Source organism: Heptranchias perlo, chromosome 4 (genome assembly GCF_035084215.1).
Source record: "Heptranchias perlo isolate sHepPer1 chromosome 4, sHepPer1.hap1, whole genome shotgun sequence".
NCBI lineage: Eukaryota > Metazoa > Chordata > Chondrichthyes > Hexanchiformes > Hexanchidae > Heptranchias > Heptranchias perlo.
The window spans coordinates 5,411,969-5,439,674 of NC_090328.1; the positions used below are offsets into that span (position 1 = coordinate 5,411,969).

A 27,706-nucleotide genomic window follows, 5' to 3' on the forward strand; every position below is an offset into this window, starting at 1 on the left:
ACAGGGCACTTAGAAAATCATAATCTGATTAGGCAGAGTCAGCATGGTTTTATGAAAGGGAAATTGTGTTTGATAAATTTATTAGAGTTTTTTGAGGATGTAACTAGCAGGGTAGATAAAGGGGAACCAGTGGATGTAGTATATTTGGATTTTCAAAAGGCATTCGATAAGGTGCCAGAGAAAGGGTGTTACACAAGATTAGGGCTCATGGGACTGGGGGTAATATATTAGAATAGATAGAGGATTGGGACTGAGGCATATTCTCGGGCCATACCTGCCCTGGGAGTGTTTGATGGGACAGTGTAGAGGGAGCTTTACTCTGTATCTAACCCGTGCTGTACCTGCCCTGGGAGTGTTTGATGGGACAGTGTAGAGGGAGCTTTACTCTGTATCTAACCCTTTACCTGCCCTGGGAGTGTTTGATGGGAGAGTGTAGAGGGAGCTTTACTCTGTATGTAACCTGTGCTGTACCTGCCCTGGGAGTGTTTGATGGGACAGTGTAGAGGGAGCTTTACTCTGTATCTAACCCGTGCTGTACCTGAAAGGAGAGTAAGCACCTTATAACAATCACACTCCAAGGCTTTCTCTTGTATCACTTTGTTATTCTGTGACAGAATATACTGGAGGGCCTGGAAATAAAAGCAGCTGGTTATTACCACACCAATTTAAGAGTTTATTGGGCCATAACTTGTCTTTCCTTGTAATCAACTATCCTCCAGATGCCCTTATACTTGATTTGTCTTAGAAATAAGTTTCTAACCATTCTTATTATGAGTATATTAATTCTGATAACATCCTGATTCTTTCCTTTTCTCTTGCACTCGGGATAATAAAAAATATGTTGCAAGTATTTTTAAAAGAAAGAAAGTGAATGAATCCACACTGCTCCCAGGCACCATCTAGTGGACAGTTTAGTCACAGCACGGCCAGGGCAGTGCAAGATCCCGGGGAGATTGGTGTGTCACGCATGGACTCGCATTACTATTGCTTTCGAGTCTTCAAAGCACATTTGCCTGAAATGGAGTCTGTGGGCTCTCCCCTTGGGGGCACAACTCACCCACCAATCCGCCTTTCGGGTGAGACGTTAAACCGAGGCCCCGTCTGCCCCTCCCAGGTGGACGGAAAAGATCCCACGGCCACTATATCGAAGAAGAGCAAGGGGGAGTCCTCCCCGGTGTCCTGGGGCCTATAGTTATCCCTCGACCAACATCACTAAAAACAGATTGTCTGGTGATTTATCTCATTGCTGTTTGTGGGATCTTGCTGTGCGCAAATTGGCTGCCGCGTTTCCTACATTACAACAGTGACTACGCTTCAAAGGTAATTCATTGGCTGTAGAGCGCTTGGTGGGGACGGCGGTAGGAGGGGGAAGTGGGGAGGAACAGAGGGGGAGGGGGCATGAGGGTGAGGGTAGGAGGGAGGGGAGGAGAGTGAGGATGGGGGAGGAGGGGAGGGTGGGGTGGGATGGGGGGGGGAGGGGGAGGTGGGGTGGGGATGGGAGTGGGAGGGGAGGAGGCGTGAGGGGGCTGGGAGGGGGAGTTGGGGGTAGGAGGGGGTGGGGATGGGGGTGGGAGGGGAGGAGGCGTGAGGGGGCTGGGAGGGGGAGGTGGGGGTAGGAGGGGGTGGGGATGGGGGTGAGAGGCATGAGGGGGCTGGGAGTGGGATGTGGGGATGGGGGTGAGAGGGGAGGAGGCGTGAGGGGGCTGGGAGGGGGAGGTGGGGGTGGGAGTGGGTGGGGATGGGGGTGAGAGGGGAGGAGGCGTGAGGGGGCTGGGAGGGGGAGTTGGGGGTGGGAGGGGGTGGGGATGGGGGTGGGAGGGGAGGAGGCGTGAGGGGGCTGGGAGGGGGAGGTGGGGGTGGGAGTGGGTGGGGATGGGGGTGAGAGGGGAGGAGGCGTGAGGGGGCTGGGAGGGGGAGGTGGGGGTAGGAGGGGGTGGGGATGGGGGTGAGAGGGGAGGAGGCGTGAGGGGGCTGGGAGGGGGTGGGAGGGGGTGGGAGGGGGTGGGGATGGGGGTGAGAGGGGAGGAGGCGTGAGGGGGCTGGGAGTGGGATGTGGGGGTAGGAGGGGGTGGGGATGGGGGTGGGAGGGGAGGGGGCTGGGAGGGGGAGGTGGGGGTGGGAGGGGGAGAGAGGCTGCCAGATGCAGAAGGGAGGCCAAAGGCTTCCTTGAGGGGCCGTGGGGAGCGCTCCTGCTCCTCCTGCTCCTCCTGGTCCACAAGGAGTGCTGTAAAAGCCACTTACCTTCTGGACCCAGCTGCCCCCCCTCTCCCTTTCATTGCCAGGTTTCCTGAGCCCTGGGAAACCTGCACAGCGACTGTTAAATTTAAATCAGGCCCCAACTGCAGTGTGAGAGCCTGATTTAAATACGTTAATGAAGCTTCGTCGTGCTACCCGCCCCCGTAACAATGGCGGCAGGGATGTACGTGGCTGGTTGGAGGACGCTTTCCCCGATTTATCATTTTTAATCCCCACCCCCACCCCCGACCCTCTCCTGCCCATCGTAGGGGGGGGGTTCATATCGAGGCCATATTTTTGCTCAATCTGTGAGTGCCTCCTCCCCCAGAGTCAGGAAGTTGTGGGTTTGATGCCCAGCTCCAGAAACTACGGGCCGACACACACACAGTGCAGTACTGAGGGAGTGCAGCACTGTTGGAGGTGCCACCTTTTAGATACAGCTTCATACTAAGGCCTTATCATCTCCTCTTCGGGTTAATCTTGAGGACTCGATGTGAAGGAGAGCAGGGGGGGGGTCCTCCTGACCTCCTGGCTGACATTCTCTCCTCAACCCAACACCGTTCACCTCATTGGATCATTTTGTGCGCAAAATGGCTGCTGAGTTTGCTGGTCGAGCAACTGGCGCTGTGATTGGTTGTGAGATATATCCGAATAGACAGTAGAGGGGCGTCTTTCTTACTAAAAGGCAATAACTGGTAAGTCAAAGCAAAGGAAGTGTAAATAATTGACAGTGATAGTTTGTTCGGTCATGTGCGGTGATGTGAACGCTTGCTGACCCTTGACCCTTGCACTTTGACAGATCTTGTACTTGCTGGGAGCCATGTTGCTATCGATGGCATTGCAGTTAGACCGACACGGACTGTGGAACCTCTTGGGGCCAAGCCTTTTCGCCCTTGGGATCATGGCCATTGCTTGGGTAAGGAGGAAGACGTCAGCCCTGTTGTACCTGCTGCGTTGGCCATAATTATTTATAAGAACATGAGAACATAAGAAATAGGAGCAGGAGTAGGCCAATCGGCCCCTCGAGCCTGCTCCGCCATTCAATAAGATCATGGCTGATCTGATCCTAACCTCAAATCTAAATTCATGTCCAATTTCCTGCCCGCTCCCCGTAACCCCTAATTCCCTTTACTTCTAGGAAACTGTCGATTTCTGTTTTAAATTTATTTAATGATGTAGCTTCCACAGCTTCCTGGGGCAGCAAATTCCACAGACCTACTACCCTCTGAGTGAAGAAGTTTCTCCTCATCTCAGTTTTGAAAGAGCAGACCCTTATTCTAAGATTATGCCCCCTGTTCTAGTTTCACCCATCCTTGGGAACATCCTTACCGCATCCACCCGATCAAGACCCTTCACAATCTTATATGTTTCAATAAGATCGCCTCTCATTCTTCTGAACTCCAATGAGTAGAGTCCCAATCTACTCAACCTCTCCTCATATGTCCGCCCCCTCATCCCCGGGATTAACCGAGTGAACCTTCTTTGTACTGCCTCGAGAGCAAGTATGTCTTTTCTTAAGTATGGAGACCAAAACTGTATGCAGTATTCCAGGTGCGGTCTCACCAATACCTTATATAACTGCAGCAATACCTCCCTGTTTTTATATTCTATCCCCCTAGCAATAAAAGCCAACATTCCGTTGGCCTTCTTGATCACCTGATTTCAGTCAGTGGGAGAAGTCTGGGGTTGTGGGAAGGGCCTGAAACATTTCGAGTTGGCAGCAGGTCCGATTTATCAGTCGCTTTATGCTAAAGTGTCTGCACCCAAACTTGTAGTCAGCCGTGGCTCAGTGGGCAGCGCTCTCGCCTCTGGGTTAGCAGGTTGTGGGTTCAAGTCCCACTCCAGAGATGTGAGTGCAAAATCCAGGCCGACGCTCCCAGTGCCAGTACTGAGGGAGTGCTGCACTGTCGGAGGTGCCGTCTTTCGGATGAGACGTTAAACCGAGGCCCCGTCTGCCCTCTCAGGTGGCTGTAAAAGATCCCACGGTCATTATTGCGAAGAAGAGCGGGGGAGTTCTCCCCGGTGTCCTGGACAATATTTATCCCTCAACCAACAACAATAACAATAAGAACAACTTGCATCTAGATAAGAAATAGCGCCTTTAACATAGTAAAACGTCCCAAGGCGCTTCACAGGACCGATTATCAATCAAAATTTGACACGGAGCCGCATAAAGAAGATATTAGGACAGGTGACCAAAAGCTCGGTCAAAGAGGTAGGTTTTAAGGAGCGTCTTAAAGGAGGGCAGAGAGGTTCAGGGAGGGAATTCCAGAGCTCAGGGCCCAGGCAGCTGAAGGCACGGCCGCCAATGGTGGGCCGATGAAAATCGGGGAGGCGCAAGAGGCCAGAATAGGAGGAACGCAACATCAATAAAACAGATGATCTGGTCATTATCACATCGCTGTTTTGTGGGATCTCGCTGTGCGCAAATTGTCTGCAGCGTTTCCTACATTGCAACAGTGATTACACCGCAAAAGTACTTCATTGGCCGTAAAGCGCTTTGGGACGCCCTGAGGTTGTGAAAGACGCTGTATAAATGCGGGCCCTTTCTTTCCTTTCTGTTAGGAGTGGTTCAGCGATCGCTAAACGTTGCGTTGCTCTCTGTTTTTTTTTCTCTTCCCACAGACGGTGCGCACCGTCCGGAGACGTCACTGCTACCCCCCCACCTGGAGGCGCTGGGTCTTCTACCTCTTCCCCGGCACGGTGATCGCCACATCCGCCGTGGCGCTCTACGCCCTCGTGGAGACCGAGGAGAACTACTTCTACATCCACAGCATCTGGCACATGCTGATCGCGGGCAGCGTGGGCTTCCTCCTGCCCCCCAGCGCCAGGCCCGAGGAGGGGGGGGGCGGGGGCGGGGGAGGGGCGGGGGGAGGGGTGGTCCCGCTGCAGAGGAAGAGGGGCTGCGGCTATCGGCTGTGCGTCAACGAGCACGAGGAGATGGGACTGGTCGACCCGGGACTGGTGTCCGTTAACAGCATCTGCAGCAGCTGATGGTTTCCTGCGGGACGTGCAATACATAAATATATATATTCGACCGACTTTCTCTCTCTCTCCCCCTCTTTACAAACGACAGGAATGAACGCCGCAAAGAAAAGGGAGAGAGAGGACAAAAAAATGAACACGTGCTCTGTAAATAAAGCGAACGCAAGGGGGCCGCCCTCCCGTCGCTAAACCGCACCAGACGTTTCTATTCCGCCAAAGGGAACACCTCTTGTCTCCTCACCTCCTCTTCCACCACCACCGTTCCCCCACTCACCCACCACTACCGCCCCCACCACCACAAGGAATGCGAGGACGGGGAAGGGAGGGGTCCCTGGTTCACTGTCTCAATAAAACTGTGTGGTTAAAAATACAAAAACAAAAGACAAAGCTCTTTGAATTCACGTTTGTTTTTAAAGTGCGAGGCTCCCTTTGAACGACCCGCTGGCAGTATAACTCTCGACCGAAAGGACCGAGCTTTTTCTGGTCACGGACCGGGTACCGGCAGCAGATGAGAGGTTCTACCTGTCAGGAAAGATCGAACAGGCTGGGGCTGCTTTCTCCAGGAAAGAGAAGGCTGAGGGGTGACCTGATAGAGGTCTTTAAAATAATGATGGTGTTCGATAGGGTGGATGTAGAGAAAATGTTTCCACTTGTGGGGGGAGACCAGAACTCGGGGCCATAAATATAAGATTAGTCACTGATAAATCAAATAGGGAATTCAGGAGAAACTTCTTTACCCAGAGAGTGGTGAGAATGTGGAACTCACTCCCACAAGGAGCAGTTGAGGCGAATAGTGTAGATACATTTAAGGGGAAGCTCGATAAACACATGAGGGAGGAAGGAATAGAAGGATATGCTGATAGGGTGAAATTAAGTAGGGAGGGAGGAGGCTCGTGTGGAGAATAAACACCAGCATAGACCAGTTGGGCCGAATGGCCTGTCTCTGGTGGAGAGGGAGAAGAAGTTTACCTCGAAAACGGGAGGGGAAAGAAAAGATCGTTAAAAGCAGTTCCACTTAACTCCATCATGAGATCAGATTCACGGGAATGATGCCGGGGTTTAGAGGGTTAAATTATGAGGACAGGTTGCATAAACTCGTATTCCCTTGAGTTTAGGAGATTGAGGGGTGATCCGATCGAGATGTTTAAAATGACTAAAGGATTCGATAGGATAGATAGAGAGAGAAACTACTTCCTCTGATGGGGGGGCGGGGGGGAGTCCAGAGCAAGGGGGGCATAATCTTCAAATTAGAGCTCGGCCGTTCAGGAGTGAAATCAGGAAGCATTTCTTCACACAAAGGGGAGTGGAAATCTGGAACTCTCTCCCCCAAAAAGGCTGTGGATGCCGGGGGTCAGTTGGAGCTTTCAAGACTGAGATCGATAGATTTTTGTTGGGTAAAGGGGTATCGAGGGATATGGAGCAAAGGCGGGTAAATGGAGTTGAGGTACAGACCAGCCACGATCTGATTGAATGGTGGAACAGGCTCGAGGTTCCTATCGGCAGAACCCAGAAAAAACAGTGGCATTCGGTACAGTGAGCGGTCAGGAGAACTCCCCCCTCCCCCCCCCCCCCCAACCCCGGAACAGCGAAACTTTAACTAAACTTCAATGTCCACTGATGTCTGATAACGAAGCCGATTCAACAGGTTTTTCTGGGTGACGGGTACAGTTTCACAGCACCGTGAGCGATCGAGTGATATCACCAGTCGGGAGTTTGTGAGTTGCCTGTCATCGATCGATGTGGGGGGGGGGGTGTGGGGGAGGGTATCCTCTTTGCTTCCTTTGTAGGTCCATCATCGGTGCTGGAGTGAAGGCTGAAAGTGCGACAGGTAGCGAGGAATTCCCAGCGATCAAACAGCCTTGACACCGTGGATCGAAATCATGTTCTGGGATATTGGTAACGAACAAAGGAATTTCATAAGGAAACTTTTAATAGATTTGTCACTGATTTGTCACCTGACCATTGACAGAATGATCAAGACTTGTCGTTCCCTGAAGTCTCCGGTTGTTTTGAGTCTCTCTTGACTTGTTTCTGGATGTCTCTCTTATAAATGGGGTCCAGTGTCTGGTGTGGTCAATGTCATCTCCTCACTCTGCTCTTCAGCACACTATCAAAAATAGTATCTCAATAGGGGGAGATGGGTGGTGTATACACTGGTGTTTAACACTGTGCTATAGTACACTGTGGTATGGTACATTGTGGTGTTGTACACTGTGGTACACTATTGAACACTGGTGTTGTACACTACTGAACACTTGTACACTATTGAACACTGGTGTACACTGTGGTATAGTACACAGTGGCATGGTACACTTGTGTCGTACACTGTTCTACACTGTTGTACACTGGTGTAGTACACTGGTGTACACTGATGTGATACACTGTGGTATAGTACACTGGTGTACGCTGTGATGTTCTACACTGTGGTACACTGGTGTGGTACACTGTGGCATTGTACACTGTGGGGTAATACAATGTGGTGTTGTACACTGGTGTATTGCACTGTGGAGTTGTGCACTGTGGTATAGTACACTGTGGTATGATACACTGATGTGGTACACTGGCGTTGTACACTGTGATGTACACTGGGTTAGTACATTGGTGTATTACACTGGAGTTGTGCACTGCGGTATAATACACTGTGGTACACTGTGTTGTACCACCATCGCACACTCTGATGTACACTGTGTTGTACACTGTGGTGTAGTACCAGGGATCCCATGGCACTATATCAAAGAAAGGCAAGGGAGTTCTCCCTGGTGTCCTGGCCAATATTTAACCCTCAACCAACATCACTAAAAAAACAGATTATCTGGATCATTATCACATTGCAGTTTATGGGATCTTGCTGTGCGCAAATTGACTGCCACATTTCCCACGGTACAACAGACACAACACTTCCAAAGTACTTCATTGGCTGTAAAGCGCTTTGGGACGTGCTGAAGTGGTGAAAGGTGTTATATAAATGCAAGTCTATCTTTTACAACACTGGAACCCCGTGTCCCCTATCGCCACAGTGCTCCAATCACTTGTCTCGTACCCAGCAGCCACCTCACTTGCACTCATTCAACAAATCCGAGTGGATTGTATCAGGACTGAGGACTGATTGATTCTGACCCAAACATTGATAAAGAAAGAACTTCCCACAAACAGCAGTGTGATAAACCCAGATCATCTGTTTTTGCTTAGTGATGTTGGTTGAGGGATAAATATTGGCCCAGGACATCCTGGGTAAAATTATGACTGTTTAAATATATATCTAACATGTTGTAATCACAATTACTGGAACTGCTTTTTAACACAATAGTCTCTTGTTTCCGAGATGTATATGAATTTTGTTTTGTACTCGATACGTCAGAAATGAATAAAATACAAGTTGATCACCTGCAGTGTCACACATGTGGCATCAAAACCAAGTGAAGCCTTCAGGTGACGCAGGGTTAGAGGGGAAGGGATAATTGGACGTATGCAGGCATTTTCCTGTCTCTATTTTAAAACTACGCTTTCCTCAGCAACAGAGGTGGGGCCGATTAGTGACTAAAAAGGAGACCTACGCATGGAGGCAAAGGGCATGGCTGAGGTACTAAATGAGTACTTTGCATCTGCCTTTACCAAGGAAGAAGATGCTGCCGGAGTCTCAGTAAAGGAAGATATAATTGAGATACTGGATGGGCTAAAAATTGATAAAGAAGAGGTACTAGAAAGGCTGGCTGTACTTAAAGTAGATAAGTCACCTGGTCCGGATGGGATGCATCCTAGGTTGCTGAGGGAAGTAAGGGTGGAAATTGCGGAGGAATTGGCCATAATCTTCCAAACATCCTTAGATACGGGGGGTGGTGCCAGAGGACTGGAGAATTGCAAATGTTACACCCTTGTTCAAAAAGGGTGTAAAGATAAACCCAGCAACTACAGGCCAGTCAGTTTAACCTCGGTGGTGGGGAAACTTTTAGAAATGATAATCCGGGACAAAATTAATAGTCACTTGGACGAGTGTGGATTGATTAGGGAAAGCCAGCACGGATTTGTTAAAGGCAAATCATGTTTAACTAAATTGATTGAGTTTTTTGATGAGGTGACAGAGAGGGTTTGATGTGTATATGGACTTCCAAAAGGCATTTGATAAAATGCCACATAATAGGCTTGTCAGCAGAGTTGAAGCCCATGGAATAAAAGGGGCAGTGGCAGCATGGATATGAAATTAGCTAACTGACAGGAAATAGAGAGTAGTGATGAACGGTAGTTTTCCGGATTGGAGGGAGGCATACAGTGGTGTTCCCCAGGGCTCGGTACTAGGACCACTGCTTTTTCTTGATATATATTAATGACTTGGACTTGGGTGTACAGGGCACAATTTCAAAAAATTTGCAGGTGACACAAATCTTGGAAGTGTAGTAAACAGTAAGGAGGATAGTGATAGACTTCAAGAGGACGCAGACAGGCTGGTGAAATGGGCAGACACGTGGCAGATGAAATTTAACGCAGAGAAGTGCAAAGTGATACATTCTGGTAGGAAGAATGAGGAAAGGGCAATATAAACTAAAGGGTACAATTCTAAAGGGGGTACAGGAACAGAGAGATCTGGGGGTATATGTGCACAAATTGTTGAAAGTGGCAGGAAAGGTTGAGAAAGTGGTTTAAAAAGTATATGGGATCCTGGGCTTTATAAGTTGAGGCATAGAGTACAAAAGCAATGAAGTTATGTTGAACCTTTATAAAACACTGTTTCAAGGGCCGAGTTTAACTCCCGAGTGGGAGTCTTTATCGGAAGCCCCGACAGATTTTAACTTACCGCTTTGGGCGGAAATCAGGGGAGAACGAAGATCGGGGGTTGGGGGGGGGGGAGGCGGTTGCAAGGGTCTCACAGGTGGGGGGGGGGGTGGCAGAAGCCCAGACTTTCCTGGAGGGGCTCGGAGGAACATTCCTGCTCCTCCAGGACCCACTGAGGAATGTGTTTTGCACTGACCTTCAGAGGTCTTGCTGGCCTCACCAGGGGGGACAGCCGGAATTGGTGCCCTGCCCTGTGGTGGGTCAAAACACCATCAGGGTCCCATGAGTAAGAGGGACAATCAAATCTCCAACACAAAGGTGGGCGAGGCTTTAGGTATCAGTGATCATAATATGATCACAGTTGACACAACAAGGGTTGGAAAGGTGATTAAAAAACCCAAAATCGCCCAATTTTAAGAGAATCAACTTCAAGCGTTTGAGAATGCTCCTCAGAATGGGGCTGGCAGGTTTGACTATGGCTTGGAGAGCGGGGGAACTGTGGAGTCCCTTAAAGGAGGCGATTCTGAATGCAACGCACCCAGGCAAAGCTGAAAGCCACTCCTGCCTGGTTAAACGGGACTAGCAAGCAACTCATAAAGAAGGGGGGGAAAAAAAAGGCATTTAAGGTTATGAAGAGAAATAGCAAAGAATCAAGATGGATTCAGTACCCAAAGGCATGCTGGGAGTCAGGCATCAAACACAAGGCATCAGAACGGCAAAGAAAAAAATTCAAATTGAATAGGGCAAGGGAAATGAATGATTATAATAAAAAGTTTTTTCCGTTACGGCTCCAGCTAGGGTGGGGAGTGTATAAAGCAAGAACTTGCATTTATATAGCACTTCTCATGACCTCAGGACATCCCAAAGCGCCTCACAACCAATGAAATACTTTCTGAAGTGTAGTCACTGTTGTAATGTAGGAAATGCGGCAGCCAATTTGTGCACAGCAAGATCCCGCAAACAGCAATGAGATAAATGACCAGATAATCTGTTTTAGTGATGTTGGTTGAGGGATAAACATTGACCAGGGAGAACTCCCCTGCTCTTCTTCAAAAATAGTGGCCATGGGATCTTTTACGTCCACCTGAGGGGTTTAACGTTTCATCCGAAAGACGGCGCCTCTGACAGAGCAGCACTCCCCTCGGTACTGGCACTGGGAGTGTCAGCTGAGGTTTTGTGCTTCAGTCTCTGGAGTGGGATTTGAACCCATGAACCCCCTTGATCCTCAGAGGCCGAGAGTGTTCCCCACGGAGCCATGGCTGATACGTGTGAGGTATATGGTATCACAAACCGTGTGGGACCGGCTAGCTGGACCTGTGGGTCCTTTCCTGTCCTTCATTTCCGTATGTGCGTGTGTATATTAAGAGAAAAAGAAAAACGAGGAATGTGGTGGGGCCACTGAAGGTGGGGTCGGGCGAGGGCACAGCATCTGATGCTACACAGGCTGCAAAAGCGCTAAATAAGTTTTTTTCGCCTCAGTTTTTAACCAAGGAGGAGACAGGTGACTTAAAGTCTGCTGCAGAGGTAAGCTGTGACATCATTCGCATTGCTACCAGCACGGCTGCAGAACAGCTGTGCAAGCTTACGCCGTATAAATCTCAAGGGGCCGGATAAGATGCATCTGAGGATTCTTAAGGAAATAAGGGAGGAAATTGCAGGAACTCAGGCACAAATCTGTCAGAAATCACTGAATACTGGAGAGGTGCCTGGGGACCAGAGAAAGGCAGATGTTACTCTGATGTTATTACCTAAAATAGGTTCTCTGAAGTTCAGGGGGAGTCTCATCCACCACCAAAACCAAAGGCATTACAATAGGGAACGGAGATCTGGGCACCGCACCTCAGGAAGGATATACTGGCCTTGGAGGGGGTGCAGCGCAGATTCACCAGAATGATACTGGGGATTAAAGGGTTAAATTATGTGGTCAATTACAGAAGATTAAGGGGCGATCTAACTGAAATGGTTTAAGATGATTAAAGGATTTGATAGGGCAGATAGAGAGAAACTATTTCCTCTGGTGGGAGAGTCCAGAACAAGGGGGGCATAACCTTAAAATCAGAGCTAGGCCGTTCAGGAGTGACGTCAGGAAGCACTTCTTCACACAAAGGGGAGTGGAAATCTGGAATTCTCTCTGCCAAAAATATGTTGAGGCCGGGGGGGGGGGGGGGGGTCAATTGAAAATTTGAAAACTGAGATCGACAGATTGTCGGCCATCTCTGATGTTTTCGATCTAAAGTAGTTGTCCAATTCCCTTCCTAAGCCTCTCTACCTCTCTCTCTCCTCCTTTAAGACGCTCCTTAAAACCTACCTCTTTGACCGAGCTTTTGGTCACCTGTCCTAATATCTCCTTATGTGGCTCGGTGTCAAATTTTGTTTGATAATCGCTCCTGTGAAGCACCCTGAGACTATGTTAAAGACTCTATATAAGTGCAGTCCAGATGGGATACATCCTAGGTTGCTGAGGGAGTTAAGGGTGAAAATTGCGGGGATTCTGACCACAATCCTCCTTAGATATGGGGGTGGTGCCGGAGGACTAGAGGATTACAAATGTTGCACCCCTGTTCAAAAAAGGGGAGAGGGATAAATCCAGCAATTACAGACCGGTCAGCCTAACGTCGATGGTGGGGAAACTTTCAGAGACAATAATCCGGAAATTAATTAACAAAATTAATTGGCACTTGGAAAAATATGGGTTAATAAATGAAAGCCAGCACTGATTTGTTAAAGGCAAATTGTGTTTGACTAACTTGATTGAATTCTTTGATGAAGAGGGTTGATGAGGATGGTGCGGTTAGTGTTGTGTATATGGACTTTTAAAAGGCATTTGATAAAGTGCCACATAATAGACTTGTTAGCAAAATTAAAGCCCATGGGATTAAAGGGACTTTGGCAGCGTGGATATAAAATTGGCAAAGGGACAGAAAGCAGAGAGTGGTGGTGGACGGTTTTCTTCAGACTGGGTCTGAACAGGGCATAATCACAAAGTTTGCAGATGACACAAAAATGTAGTAAACGGTGCGGAGAATAGTAACAGACTTCAGGAGGACATAAACAGATTGGTGAAATGGGCAGACACATGGCAGATGGAATTTAACGCAGAGAACTGTGAAGTGATACATTTTGGTAGGAAGAATGAGGAGAGGCGCAATATAAACTAAATGGTAACATTTTAAAGGGGGTGCAGGAACAGAGAGACCTGAGGGTGCACATACACAAATCTTTGAACGTGGCAGGACAAGTTGAAAAGGCTGTTTAAAAAGCATACAGGATCCTTGGCTTTATAGAGGCATAGAGTACAAAATCAAGGAAGTTATACTAAACCTCACTAAAACACTGGTTAGGCCTCAGCTGGAGTATTGTGACCAATTCTGGACACTGCACTTTAGGAAGGATGTCAAGGCCTTAGAGAGGGTGCAGAGGAGATTTACTAGAATGGTACCAGGGATGAGGGACTTCAGTTATGTGGAGAGACTGGAGAAGCTGGGTTTGTTCTCCTGAGAACGGAGAAGGTTAAGGGGAGATTTGATAGAGGTGTTCAAAATCATGAACGGTTTTGATAGAGTAAATAAGGAGAAACTGTTTCCAGTGGCAGAAGGATCAGCAACCAGAGGACACAGATTTAAGGTGATCAGCAAAAGAACCAGAGGCGACATGAGGGGAAAAACATTCACGCAACAAATTGTCATGATCTGGAATGCACTGTCTGAAAGGGTGGTGGAAGCAGAATCAATAATAACTTTGAAAGGGAATACTTGAAGTATTTGCAGGGCTATGGGGAAAGAGCAGGGGGGAGTGGGGCTAATTGGAGAGCTCTTTCAAAGAGCCGGCACAGGCAACATGGGCCGAATGGCCTCCTTCTATGCTGCATCGTTCTATATAAATGCAAGTTGTTTGGTTTTGTTGAGGTGAGGAATCGGGATATCAATCTGATGCCTGAGAAAGGTGCTGGAAGTAAACGATTGCTTGGACCATCACCAGGTGGTCAGTGTGGGATTTGAAACACTGCATTTCGACCTAGCATTACTGTGACACGTTTAAAAGGGAAAGTGGCTATTAACAGCGCTACCTGCAGGCGTAACTGGTACTGCAGACGCGTGCCAAAACTTTTTAAATGTTTTTTTTCTCATAGACGTTGGAATTTTCAATGCATTTTAAAATAGTATGTTGCAACTCGCACGGCATTTTTAATGTATAGTGGATAATACAGATAAAAAAAGATAGATAATATAAGTAGCTAGCTATGTAAAATAGATATGTTTTCAACTCTGGATTCTCAACAGAAATTAGATCCTCCAGCTTACTTTCTCCGTTAATAACTGGTGACTTGCAAAATACAGAATTAATAAGAATTTAAATTTTTCAGAGGTGACGAGATGATGCGTGTCATTATTTAAAGTGCTTGGATTTAAAGGTTGAATATTTATGAACGCAAAGTGAAATGTTTATTGGTTAGATAAGACAGGATTTTCTAAATCAAACTTCAAACTTGAACTTGAAGAAAATTAGTTTTTGAAAATCTTTGGCCGTGCTACGAAAGAGAGAAGGGAGGCTGTAATCTGTGCTATGAGCCAGGTACCCAACTGGGCTGTCTGTCCTCTACAACATCTTAACCACATACAGCATTGGAAGAGCTTCTAGCAAATTAAACAAGGCTGTACGTTCACATGAGAGCTGATGCCATGGTGCTCCAATGTTGTTTAACTATCTAGAACACCTGCACAGATTAAGCATGCAAAGCTTCACACAGCACTCCCGGGCGTTTGAAACTCTCTTCAAATCAGTATCATTTTATCCCAGATATGGTGCTTGTCACTTCTGCAAAAACGTAACGCAATAAATTTATTACTGATAATGACCTGAAACATTAACTCTGTTTCTCTGATAGAGTAGACTAGGGACGGGCAATAAATGCCAGCCTCGCCAGCGACGCCCACATCCCATGAACGAATTTTAAAAAGACAACAACAACTTGCATTTATATAGCGCCTTTAATGTAGTAAAACATCCCAAAATGCTTTACAGGAACTTTACCAAACAAAATTTGACACCAAGACACATTGGGAGACATTAGGACAGGTGACCAAAAGCTTTGTCAAAGAGGTAGGTTTTAAGGAGCGTCTTACAGAAGGAGAGAGAGGTAGAGATGTGGAGAGGTTTAGGGAGGGAATTCCAGAGCTCAGGGCCTAGGCAGCTGAAGGCACGGCCGCCAATGGTGGAGCGATTAAAATCGGGGGATGCGCAAGAGGCCAGAATTGGAGGATCGCAGAGATCTCGGAGGGTTGTAGGGCTGGAGGAGGTTACAGAGATGACCAAGAGAATACGTTTCTACTTTTGGGGAGTCTAAAACAAGGGGTCATGAATATAAGATAGTCACTAATAAATCCAATAAGGAATTCAAGAGTTACTTCTTCACCCTGAGAGTGTGGTAATCACTGTCACATAGAGTGGCTGAGGCGAATAACATAGATGCATTTAAAGGGAAGCTAGATAAACACATGGAGGAGAAAGGAATAGAAGGATATCCTGATAGGGTGAGATGAAGTAGGGAGAGAGGCGGCTCGTGTGGATCATAAACACCGACCAGTTGGGCTGAACGGCCTGTTTCTGTGCTGTAGATTCTATGTAATTCTATGTAATAAATTTATATAAAACATTGGTTAGGTCACTGAGTACTGTGTGCAGTTTTGGGCATCCCATTATCGAAAGGACATTAAAACCATAGAGAGTGAACAGTGTCGACTCATCAGGATGATACCAGGGATGGGAACTATAGTTGTGAGGAGGGACTGGAGATACTGGACTATTGCCACTGGAGCAGAGGAGACTAAGAGGAGATTTAGTAGAGGCTTTTTAAAATTATGAAGGGATTTGATAGATTGAATAGGGAAAGACTACTTCCACTAATTGGGGAGTAAGCGACGAGGGGGGCAACATTTAAAACGTCACTAAGAGATTGAGATGAGGAGAAACATTTTTACACAGAGGGTTGTTGGAGCATGGAATATTTTACCACAGGGAGTGTTTGAGGCAGAGATCATTACACCTTTTAAGGGAAAAAAGGGAGTGAGCGGGACAGTGTGATTAGTTTGGATTGCCCTAGCAAAATGCCGGCACACATACGATGGGCCAAATTGCCTTCCTCTGTACTGTAAACATCTACAGTCTTAGCAGCAATGGTAAAGGCTCCCTTACATTACTTAACTGTTAGGAACGGTAGTGCTGGAATGAAATATAGTTCCAGCCCTGCACATTACATTTGATATTTTTCTACCAGGCACAGCCAGCTCATGGAATTGAAGAATTATTTACTGGCTGAGGTTAGCCTCCCCACCGGTCATAGTCCCACACAATATTTATTTATTTTTTACTGAATTTGTCATTGGGAACAGCAGCACTGGAATGAAATATAATTTATGGACTCCCAAACATTGAAGCTGTGTCTTGCAAAGATTAATTGATTATTTACAATTCATGACGGGGAGAATTCAAGAATTATTTAGAGGTCGAAGGTCAGGAGAATTCATTAATTATTTACAGGTTGGAGGAATTTATTAATCATTTCCATGTGAGGATCAGGAGAATCATTCATTATTTACAGGTTATGGTTGACAGGTTTCTTAATTATTTACTGGTTGGGAGTCAGGACATTCATGAATTACAGGTGGGGTAGGAGAATTTATTAATTTTTATAGATTGGCAGAATTAATTAATTATTTACAGATTGGGCATCATAAGATTTCATTAACAGGCTATAAATTGGATTGGGAGAATTAATCAATTATTTATAGACCTGATTGGGAGAATTCATTAATTATTTAGAGACTGGATTGGGAGAATTCATTAATTATTTAGAGACTGGATTGGGAGAAGTCATTAATTATTTAGAGGCAGGATTGGGAGAATTCATTAATTATTTAGAGACTGGATTGAGAGAATTCATTAATTATTTAGAGACTGGATTGAGAGAATTCATTAATTATTTAGAGACTGGATTGAGAGAATTCATTAATTATTTAGAGACTGGATTGGGAGAATTCATTAATTATTTAGAGACTGGATTGAGAGAATTCATTAATTATTTAGAGGCTGGATTGAGAGAATTCATTAATTATTTAGAGGCTGGATTGGGAGAATTCATTAATTATTTAGAGGCTGGATTGAGAGAATTCATTAATTATTTAGAGGCTGGATTGGGAGAATTCATTAATTATTTAGAGACTGGATTGAGAGAATTCATTAATTATTTGGAGACTGGATTGAGAGAATTCATTAATTATTTAGAGACTGGATTGAGAGAATTCATTAATTATTTGGAGACTGGATTGAGAGAATTCATTAATTATTTAGAGACTGGATTGAGAGAATTCATTAATTATTTAGAGACTGGATTGGGAGAATTCATTAATTATTTAGAGACTGGATTGAGAGAATTCATTAATTATTTAGAGACTGGATTGGGAGAATTCATTAATTATTTAGAGACTAGATTGGGAGAATTCATTAATTATTTAGAGACTGGATTGGGAGAATTCATTAATTATTTAGAGACTGGATTGGGAGAATTCATTAATTATTTAGAGACTGGATTGGGAGAATTCATTAATTATTTAGAGACTGGATTGGGAGAATTCATTAATTATTTAGAGACTGGATTGGGAGAATTCATTAATTATATAGAGACGAGATTGGGAGAATTCATTAATTATTTAGAGACTGGATTGAGAGAATTCATTAATTATTTAGAGACTGGATTGAGAGAATTCATTAATTATTTAGAGACTGGATTGAGAGAATTCATTAATTATTTAGAGACTAGATTGGGAGAATTCATTAATTATTTAGAGACTGGATTGAGAGAATTCATTAATTATTTAGAGGCTGGATTGGGAGAATTCATTAATTATTTAGAGACTGGATTGAGAGAATTCATTAATTATTTAGAGACTGGATTGAGAGAATTCATTAATTATTTAGAGACTGGATTGGGAGAATTCATTAATTATTTAGAGACTGGATTGAGAGAATTCATTAATTATTTAGAGACTGGATTGGGAGAATTCATTAATTATTTAGAGACTGGATTGGGAGAATTCATTAATTATTTAGAGACTGGATTGGGAGAATTCATTAATTATTTAGAGACTGGATTGAGAGAATTCATTAATTATTTAGAGACTGGATTGGGAGAATTCATTAATTATTTAGAGACTGGATTGGGAGAATTCATTAATTATTTAGAGACTGGATTGAGAGAATTCATTAATTATTTAGAGACTGGATTGGGAGAATTCATTAATTATTTAGAGACTGGATTGGGAGAATTCATTAATTATTTAGAGACTGGATTGAGAGAATTCATTAATTATTTAGAGACTGGATTGAGAGAATTCATTAATTATTTAGAGACTGGATTGGGAGAATTCATTAATTATTTAGAGACTGGATTGAGAGAATTCATTAATTATTTAGAGACTGGATTGGGAGAATTCATTAATTATTTAGAGACTGGATTGGGAGAATTCATTAATTATTTAGAGACTGGATTGAGAGAATTCATTAATTATTTAGAGACTGGATTGGGAGAATTCATTAATTATTTAGAGACTGGATTGGGAGAATTCATTAATTATTTAGAGACTGGATTGAGAGAATTCATTAATTATTTAGAGACTGGATTGGGAGAATTCATTAATTGTTTAGAGACTGGATTGGGAGAATTCATTAATTATTTAGAGACTGGATTGGGAGAATTCATTAATTATTTAGAGACTGGATTGGGAGAATTCATTAATTATTTAGAGACTGGATTGGGAGAATTCATTAATTATTTAGAGACTGGATTGGGAGAATTCATTAATTATTTAGAGACTGGATTGAGAGAATTCATTAATTATTTGGAGGCTGGATTGAGAGAATTCATTAATTATTTAGAGACTGGATTGAGAGAATTAATTAATTATTTAGAGGCTGGATTGAGAGAATTCATTAATTATTTAGAGACTGGATTGGGAGAATTCATTAATTATTTAGAGACTGGATTGAGAGAATTCATTAATTATTTAGAGACTGGATTGGGAGAATTCATTAATTATTTAGAGACTGGATTGAGAGAATTCATTAATTATTTAGAGGCTGGATTGGGAGAATTCATTAATTATTTAGAGGCTGGATTGGGAGAATTCATTAATTATTTAGAGACTGGATTGAGAGAATTCATTAATTATTTAGAGACTGGATTGGGAGAATTCATTAATTATTTAGAGACTGGATTGGGAGAATTCATTAATTATTTAGAGGCTGGATTTTTGTTTATTTGTTCATGGGATGTGGGCGTCGCTGGCGAGGCCGGCATTTATTGCCCATCCCTAATTGCCCTTGAGAAGGTGGTGGTGAGCCGCCTTCTTGAACCGCTGCAGTCCGTGTGGTGAAGGTTCTCCCACAGTGCTGTTAGGAAGGGAGCTCCAGGATTTTGACCCAGCGACGATGAAGGAACGGCGATATATTTCCAAGTCGGGATGGTGTGTGACTTGGAGGGGAACGTGCAGGTGGTGTTGTTGAGAGAATTCATTAATTATTTAGAGGCTGGATTGGGAGAATTCATTAATTATTTACAGATTGGATTGGAAGAATTCATTAATTATTATGAGATTGAGTTGGGAGATTCAATAATTGTTTATATATAGACGTCAAACACAACTTATTAACTATTTACAGTTGCTCATTATTTATTGATTTGTTGAAATGGCTGTTGGAAACTAGTATCGGAATTTAATATAACTATGTATTGTATTGCATATTTTTCTTGCAGCACATGAATCTAATAAATTTATTAATTATTTACTGCTCAGTTCCTGCAGCCGTGCTCTCACACATTATTTATTTACACATTGAAATGGGCATTGACCACGGCAGCTCTGGAACAAAATATACATACCGCTCCGCATTGTATTTGAAACTTTTCTTTAGCACTTGAATCTAATAGAATTATAGGAACATAGGAACAGGAGTAGGCCATTCAGCCCCTCGTGCCTGCTCCACCATTTGATAAGATCATGGCTGATCTGTGATCTAACTCCTTTGGCCCATATCCCTTAATACCTTTGGTTGCCAAAAAGCTATCTATCTCAGATTTAAATTTAGCAATTGAGCTAGTATCAATTGCCGTTTGAGGAAGAGAGTTCCAAACTTCTTCCACCCTTTGTGTGTAGAAATGTTTTCTAATCTCATTCCTGAAAGGTCTGGCTCTAATTTTTAGACTGTGCCCCCTACTCCTAAAATCCCCAACCAGCGGAAATAGTTTCTCTCTATCCACCCTATCTGTTCCCCTTAATATCTTATAAACTTCGATCAGATCACCCCTTAACCTTCGAATCTCTAGAGAATACAACCCCAATTTGTGTAATCTCTCCTTGTAACTTAACCTTTGAAGTCCAGGTATCATTCTAGTAAACCTACGCTGCACTCCCTCCAAGGCCAATATGTCCTTCCGAAGGTGCGGTGCCCAGAACTGCTCACAGTACTCCAAGTGTGGTCTAACCAGGGTTTTGTATAGCTGCAGCATAACTTCTGCCCCCTTGTACTCTAGTCCTCTAGATATAAAGGCCAAAATTCCATTTGCCTTCTTGATTATTTTCTGCACCTGTTCATGACACTTCAATGATCTATGTACCTGAACCCCGAAGTCCCTTTGGACATCCACTGGTTTTAACTTTTTACCATTTAGAAAGTACCCTGTTCTATCCTTTTTTGATCCAAAGTGGATGACCTCACATTTGTATACATTGAATTCCATTTGCCACAGTTCTGCCCATTCACCTAATCTATCAATATCGTTTTGTAATTTTAAGTTTTCATCTACACTGCTTACAATGCCACCAATCTTTGTGTCATCCGCAAAGTTAGATATGAGACTTTCTATGCCTTCATCTAAGTCATTAATAAATATTGTGAATAATTGAGGCCCCAAGACAGATCCCTGCGGGACTCCACTAGTCACATCCTGCCAATGTGAGTACCTACCCATTATCCCTACTCTCTGTCGCCTTTCGCTCAGCCAACTTCTGAACCAAGTCCGTACTTTTCCCTCGATTCCATGGGCTTCTATCTCAGCTAACAGTCTCTTATGTGGGACCTTATCAAATGCCTTCTGGAAGTCCATATAAATAACATCCATTGACATTCCCCTGACCACTACTTTAGTCACCTCTTCAAAAAATTCAATCAGGTTTGTCAGGCACGACCTACCTTTCACAAATCCATGCTGGCTCTCTCTGATTAACTGAAAATTCTCGAGGTGTTCAGTCACCCTATCCTTAATTATAGACTCCAGCATTTTCCCCACAACAGATGTTAGGCTAACTGGTCTATAATTCCCCGGTTTCCCTCTCTCTCCTTTCTTAAAAAGCGGAGTGACATGTGCAATTTTCCAATCTAGAGGGACAGTTCCTGAATCTAGAGAACTTTGACAGATTATAATTAGGGCATCTGCAATGTGCTCACCTACTTCCTTTAAAACCCTGGGATGTAAACCATCTGGTCCTGGGGATTTGTCACTCTTTAGTGCTATTATTTTCTTCGTTACTGTTGCTTTACCTATGTTAATTTTATCGAGTCCCTGTCCCCGATTCAATATAAGTTTTCTTGGGATTTCCGGCGTGCTATCCTCTTTAACTCTTGATTAATTATTGACCTGTTGCCTCCTGCAGTAGTGATTCAGCACATATTTATTTATTTGTTTAAATAGCTGCTGGCAACAGGTGTGCTGGAAGCAAATATTTCATACAGTGTTCTGCACTTTATTTCATATTTTCTGGCACCTCGAAAATCTAAAAGCGTTTATTAATTATTTAATCATTACTTGGATTGTTTTTTTTCAGGTCTGTCTCCCATTGGCAAAAAGGAGTGCCAATTAGTTTAGTTATGTTTAGAGCCTCCGCTTGCAGCCTTGCTGTCTGTCCAGAGTAAGATATTTGACTCCCATCTATCATTGGTGGCCTCCCCTTTGGCAGTCCTGTGAGAGCTCCACAGTCCAAGTCTCTCTCCTGTCGTTTAAGGCGTACCTTGTGCTTCTGCCACGGGGTAGCCATGACCGAACCACCGTGACCATGCTGGCCTGATTATTGGGCCGGATCTTGCTGGAAATATAACGATGTGTTAACAATGCACACCGTTATTAATGCACCAATCGGCCAGCAAGTTCAGGGGATTAAGAGATACGCTGGGAGTTGGGAATCTCCAAAACTCGCTGGTCGATTTACGACGTTCCAATGTTTGCTTCACACGGACGGCATCTCGGCCTTAGTCTCCCCGTTATTTTTAAGAACTTGCTGGATTTGCATATTAATTACCCATTATACTGACCATAGAAAGTTAAGTCTGGTAATTAAGAGCATAAGCACCTTTTTAACAACATGATAATTGCTAATGCAATGTCAATCAAACTCTCTGGCCAGAGTGGGAACAATTTAAAATGTTCAATCTCATTCCTACATGTAGTCAGTTATTGTTAGAGAATTTAAATATGTCAAATTTAAAACATTTTCTTACTTTTCCTGTCTCTTTTTTTCTCTCTCTCAATCCAAACTTTCCCTCTCTTTATTTCTCTTTCTGTACCTGATTTGTCTCTAATTCTCCCTATTTCCTTCTCCGTGGTTCCTCCGTTTCTTTCTCTATCCTTGAATCTCATTGGTGAAGGAGACAGACTGTTGGTCCGGCTGTTAGCTGCGATCAAAGATGCCCCGTTGCCCTCGCCACGCTGTTGTGAGCTCGCGCTGCCAGCGAGTTACGGCGCATTAAATTTTCCAGCTGAAGGGTGCAGGTAAAAGTCTGACTAACGGGGCACGCCGTGAGATGCCGCACCCCAGTCAACTCCGGCCCACTGATTCTCCACTCCATTTTACGGGGAGCGGGCAGGAAATTGGACATGAATTTAGATTTGAGGTTAGGATCAGATCAGCCATGATCTTATTGAATGGCGGAGCAGGCTCGAGGGGCCGAATGGCCTACTCCTGCTCCTATTTCTTATGTTCTTATGTTCCATGAGCCTGTGAAGTGCAACACATCCAATGAACTCCCAAGGTTCGTCTTATATAGAGCTGGGGGAGTGCCGGTGGGGAGGAATCAAACACATAAAAGGAAGAAGCGAGTGAAAAAAAAAGAAGCAATACAATTATTATTGATCGTAGTCTCAAAAAATACATGGTAGCATTCTGAGTTCCTGAGCAGGGCTAGGGCTTCTTATGAATGGACCTGGGAGATGTAAATACAAGGACTAAGCTGGCAGTGAGTCACATGGGAAGAGCCAACCAGCGGTAAGTAAGAAAGAGGCAACTTTTAGCGTGACATTTAGGTGTGATGGAAAAAGAGTTGACTCGTGTCGCCTCTGGCTCTTTTGCCGATCACCTTAAATCTGTGTCTTCTGGTTAACCGACCCTTCTGCCACTGGAAACAGTTTCTCCTTATTTACCCTGTCAAAACTGTTTATGATTTTGAACACCTCTATCAAATCTCCCCTTAACCTTCTTAACATTCTAAGGAGAACAACCCCAGCTTCTCCAGTCTCTCCACACAACTGAAGTCCCTCATCCCTGGCACCATTCTGGTAAATCTCCTCTGCACCCTCTCTAAGGCCTTGACGTCCTTCCTAAATTGGACACAATACTCCTGCTGGGGCCTAATCGGGGTTTGTGGCATTTTACACACTAGGTCCCCAGATACATCACCTTTTTTTTGTAAGCAGCCCTTCCCAAAGTAAAGCAGCATCAGATTTCAATGGAAACATCGCAACAAATGTGGCTGTAAAAGGCAGGTTGTCCGTTACAGCGTGAGTATTGGTTTTAAATTGTGTTGCGTATCATTTGAAATATGGGGGGGGGGGGGTGGGATGGGCATTCCTCCAGCCCCCCCCCCACAAAACTCAAAGGACAAGGCTTTTGTTGCTAGGCTGCATGCTTGATGAGGAATCCCAAGAACTGGGGGGAGGAATTAAAAGGATGTTGTGAACAATACTACTCATTGTTTTCCATAGGACGGCCTTACACACAGAGTACACACAAGGGAACCAAAGTAATGCTCAGTGAAGAGAGTGAGTTATGAAACAAACTAAAGTCTACTCTTTTTTCCAGGTCACTTACTGTTATCTACATTGCTTAAATTCATTCAAATTATTGCATAATTCAAATTCCTCATCCATGCTTTTATTTCCTCCAGACTGTAATATTCCAATGCTCTCCTGGCCGACTTTCCATCTTCCACCCTCCGTAAACTTGAGCTCATCCAGAACTCTGCTGCCCGTATTCTGACTCGCACCAGGTCCCGTTCACCCATCACCCCCAGTGTACAATGGCTCCCGGTCCGGGAACGCCTCGATTTTAAAATTCTCATCCTCATGTTCAAATCCCTCCAATGGTCTTGCCCCTCCCCATCTCTGTAACCTCCTCCAGCCCTACAACCCTCCGAGATCTCCACGCTCCTCCAATTCTGACCTCTTGTGCATCCCCGATTTTAATCGCTCCACCATTGGCGGCCGTGCCTTCAGCTGCCCGGGCCCCAAGCTCTAGAATTCCCTCCCTAAACCTCTCCGCCTCTCTACCTCTCTCTCCCCTCCTTTGAGACACTGCTTAAAACCTACCTCTTTGGCTAAGCGTTTGGTCACCTGCTTTACTATCTCGTTCTTTGGTTCGGTGTCAATATTTGGCTGTTTACGCTCCTGTGAGGTACCTTGGGATGATTTACTATGTTAAAGGCGCTATATAAATGCAAGTTGCTGTTGTTCTTCTTCTTCAGTGCAAAAAAAAAACTTTGAATGATCAGGAGTACAATAGACTTGCTTAATATCATTTTATTCATGAACAGCAAAAGCTGCAGATGGAACTGCTCTCCTCTAATGCGGCTCTTGAGTCAGATCAAGGTTACGAACGCACAAAAAAAAATGATGGCCAGGAAAAGATCCAGCTTGTCCTACACATCTGCGATGCCTTGTGCGTCACGATACAAACACTCCCCATGTGATCTCCTGGGAGAGGTGAAAAAAAGATAAAAACCCAGGCCAATTAGAGATAAAGAAAATCTGGAAAATTCCTCTGCGACCCCCCCCTCCCCCACCTTAGGCGATCGCAGGAGGTCACTCTGGTTTTGGTGTTCGGAGAGTGTGCTCAAGGATGACCACGTAGTCAACTCCGTTGGATCTCAACCTAGAAAGCAGAGATCCTGACTTTTGTAAGATTGTGACACCCCAAGTGAAACAATCTAATTTCCGAGGGATTCATTTAGGCGAGGAATAGCAGGACCACGTGTAGTCCGTTATCTGCCTGGTCAGGGTTCGTATGATAATGGAGTGAGCTTATTTTCCATCCTCCTGGGAACGACAATGGTAGATCCATCGATTCATGCGAGGAAAGTATGTTTCACACACAAACAAACCAGTCCCATGTGTGCCCAGGCCACACAATGTGTATTTGTGAGGGCAATGATACAAATTGAATATGGTTATAGAGGGCAATTGAAATGCAGTTCAGAAAATCTCAAGACAAAAATGCCAGGCACTCTCGACTCAACCCCTTCAGGCCTTCCATAAATTGGAAGTCAACAGCACCCTGGTATCGTTTATTCTCTCTATTGAGGTACTCATGATGTGGAGATGCCGGTGATGGACTGGGGTTGACAATTGTAAACAATTTTACAACACCAAGTTATAGTCCAGCAATTTTATTTTAAATTCACAAGCTTTCGGAGACTTCCTCCTTCCTCAGGCAAATGTTTCAGGATCTCCTTGAAGCCTACGCATTTATACATATAGAACAATACATGGTGTTTACAGACTGCCCCTGCAACTGCCCGTTGCCAAGGCAATCACCGTGTTCAGACAGAGAGGTGTCACCTGCAGAACCCCCGAATACACATTCAACAAAAAAACAAACAGGGAAAAAAAAACAGAGAAAAAAAAGAGAGAGGCAGAAACATCCGGAAGGCAGAGAGAGCCAGCAAATGACCCATTATATTAAAAACAGATAACATTTGTTCGCTGGTGGGGTAACGTGTAGCGTGACATGAACCCAAGATCCCGGTTGAGGCCGTCCTCATGGGTGCGGAACTTGGCTATCAATTTCTGCTCGACGATTTTGCGTTGTCGTGTGTCTCGAAGGCCGCCTTGGAGTACGCTTACCCGAAGGTCGGTGGATGAATGTCCATGACTGCTGAAGTGTTCCCCGACTGGGAGGGAACCCTCCTGTTTGGCGATTGTTGCGCGGTGTCCGTTCATCCGTTGTCGCAGCGTCTGCATGGTCTCGCCAATGTACCATGCTCTGGGGCATCCTTTCCTGCAACGTATGAGGTAGACAACGTTGGCCGAGTCACAGGAGTATGAACCATGCACCTGGTGGGTGGTGTCCTCTCGTGTGATGGTGGTATCTGTGTCGATGATCTGGCATGTCTTGCAGAGGTTACCGTGGCAGGGTTGTGTGGCGTCGTGGACGCTGTTCTCTTGAAAGCTAGGTAATTTGCTGCGAACGATGGTCTGTTTGAGGTTGGGTGGCTGTTTAAAGGCGAGTAGTGGAGGTGTGGGGATGGCCATAGCGAGGTGTTTGTCCTCATTGATGACATGTTGAAGGCTGCGGAGAACATGGCGTAGTTTCTCCGCTCCGGGGAAGTACTGGACGACAAAGGGTACTCTGTTGGTTGCGTCCCGTGTTAGTCTCCTGAGGAGGTCTATGCGATTTTTTGCTGTGGCCCGTCGGAACTGTCGATCGATGAGTCGAGCGTCATATCCCGTTCTTACTAGGGCGTCTTTCAGCGTCTGTAGGTGTCCATCGCGTTCCTCCTCGTCTGAGCAGACCCTGTGTATTCGCTGGGCCTGTCCATAGGGGATGGCCTCTTTGACGTGGTTAGGGTGGAAGCTGGAAAAGTGGAGCATCGTGAGGTTGTCCGTGGGCTTGCGGTAGAGTGAGGTGCTGAGGTGCCCGTCTTTGATGGAGATTCGTGTGTCCAAGAAAGAAACTGATTCTGAGGAGTAGTCCATGGTGAGCTTGATGGTGGGATGGAACTTGTTGATGTTATCGTGTAGTCTCTTTAGTGATTCCTTGCCGTGGGTCCATAGAAAGAAAATGTCGTCGATGTATCTGGTGTATAGTGTTGGTTGGAGGTCTTGTGCAGTGAAGAAGTCCTGCTCGAACTTGTGCATGAAAATGTTGGCGTATTGGGGTGCGAATTTGGTCCCCATGGCTGTTCCGTGTGTTTGGGTAAAGAACTGGTTATCGAAGGTGAAGACATTGTGATCCAGGATGAAGCGGATGAGTTGTAGGATGGCTTCCGGAGATTGGCTGTTGTTGGTGTTGAGTATTGATGCTGTCGCAGCGATGCCGTCATCGTGGGGGATACTGGTGTAGAGTGCCGAGACGTCCATCGTGGTGAGAAGTGTTCCTGGTTCAACTGGTCCGTGGGTACTGAGTTTTTGTAGGAAGTCTGTAGTGTCGCGACAGAAGCTGGGGGTTCCCTGTACGATGGGTTTCAGGATGCCCTCGATGTATCCAGAGAGGTTCTCACACAGGGTTCCGTTGCCTGATACGATGGGACGTCCGGGTGTGTTGGCTTTGTGTATCTTTGGGAGGCAGTAGAAGTCTCCCACGCGGGGATTACGTGGGATGAGAATGCGTAGGATGCTTTGAAGGTCTGGATCGAAGGTCTTGATCAGTTTGTTGAGCTGGTGGGTGTGTTCTTTGGTCGG

General features: G+C 45.0%; 2 protein-coding genes across 3 annotated transcripts in view; one reads left to right on the plus strand and one right to left on the minus strand.

The window, feature by feature from the left end:
- Window positions 1-8,605, plus strand: part of tmem8b (transmembrane protein 8B) — a 173,951-nt gene extending 165,346 nt beyond the window's left edge. The window contains exons 11-12 of the mRNA XM_067982071.1: window positions 3,035-3,151; window positions 4,861-8,605. Of these exons, the coding sequence (XP_067838172.1) occupies window positions 3,035-3,151; window positions 4,861-5,229 (486 nt within the window). The 3' untranslated portion in view covers window positions 5,230-8,605. The remainder of the gene's footprint in view (window positions 1-3,034; window positions 3,152-4,860) is intronic.
- LOC137320706 (polymeric immunoglobulin receptor-like) overlaps window positions 1-27,706 on the minus strand; it is a 788,493-nt gene that overhangs the window by 474,598 nt on the left and 286,189 nt on the right. The window lies entirely within an intron of this gene.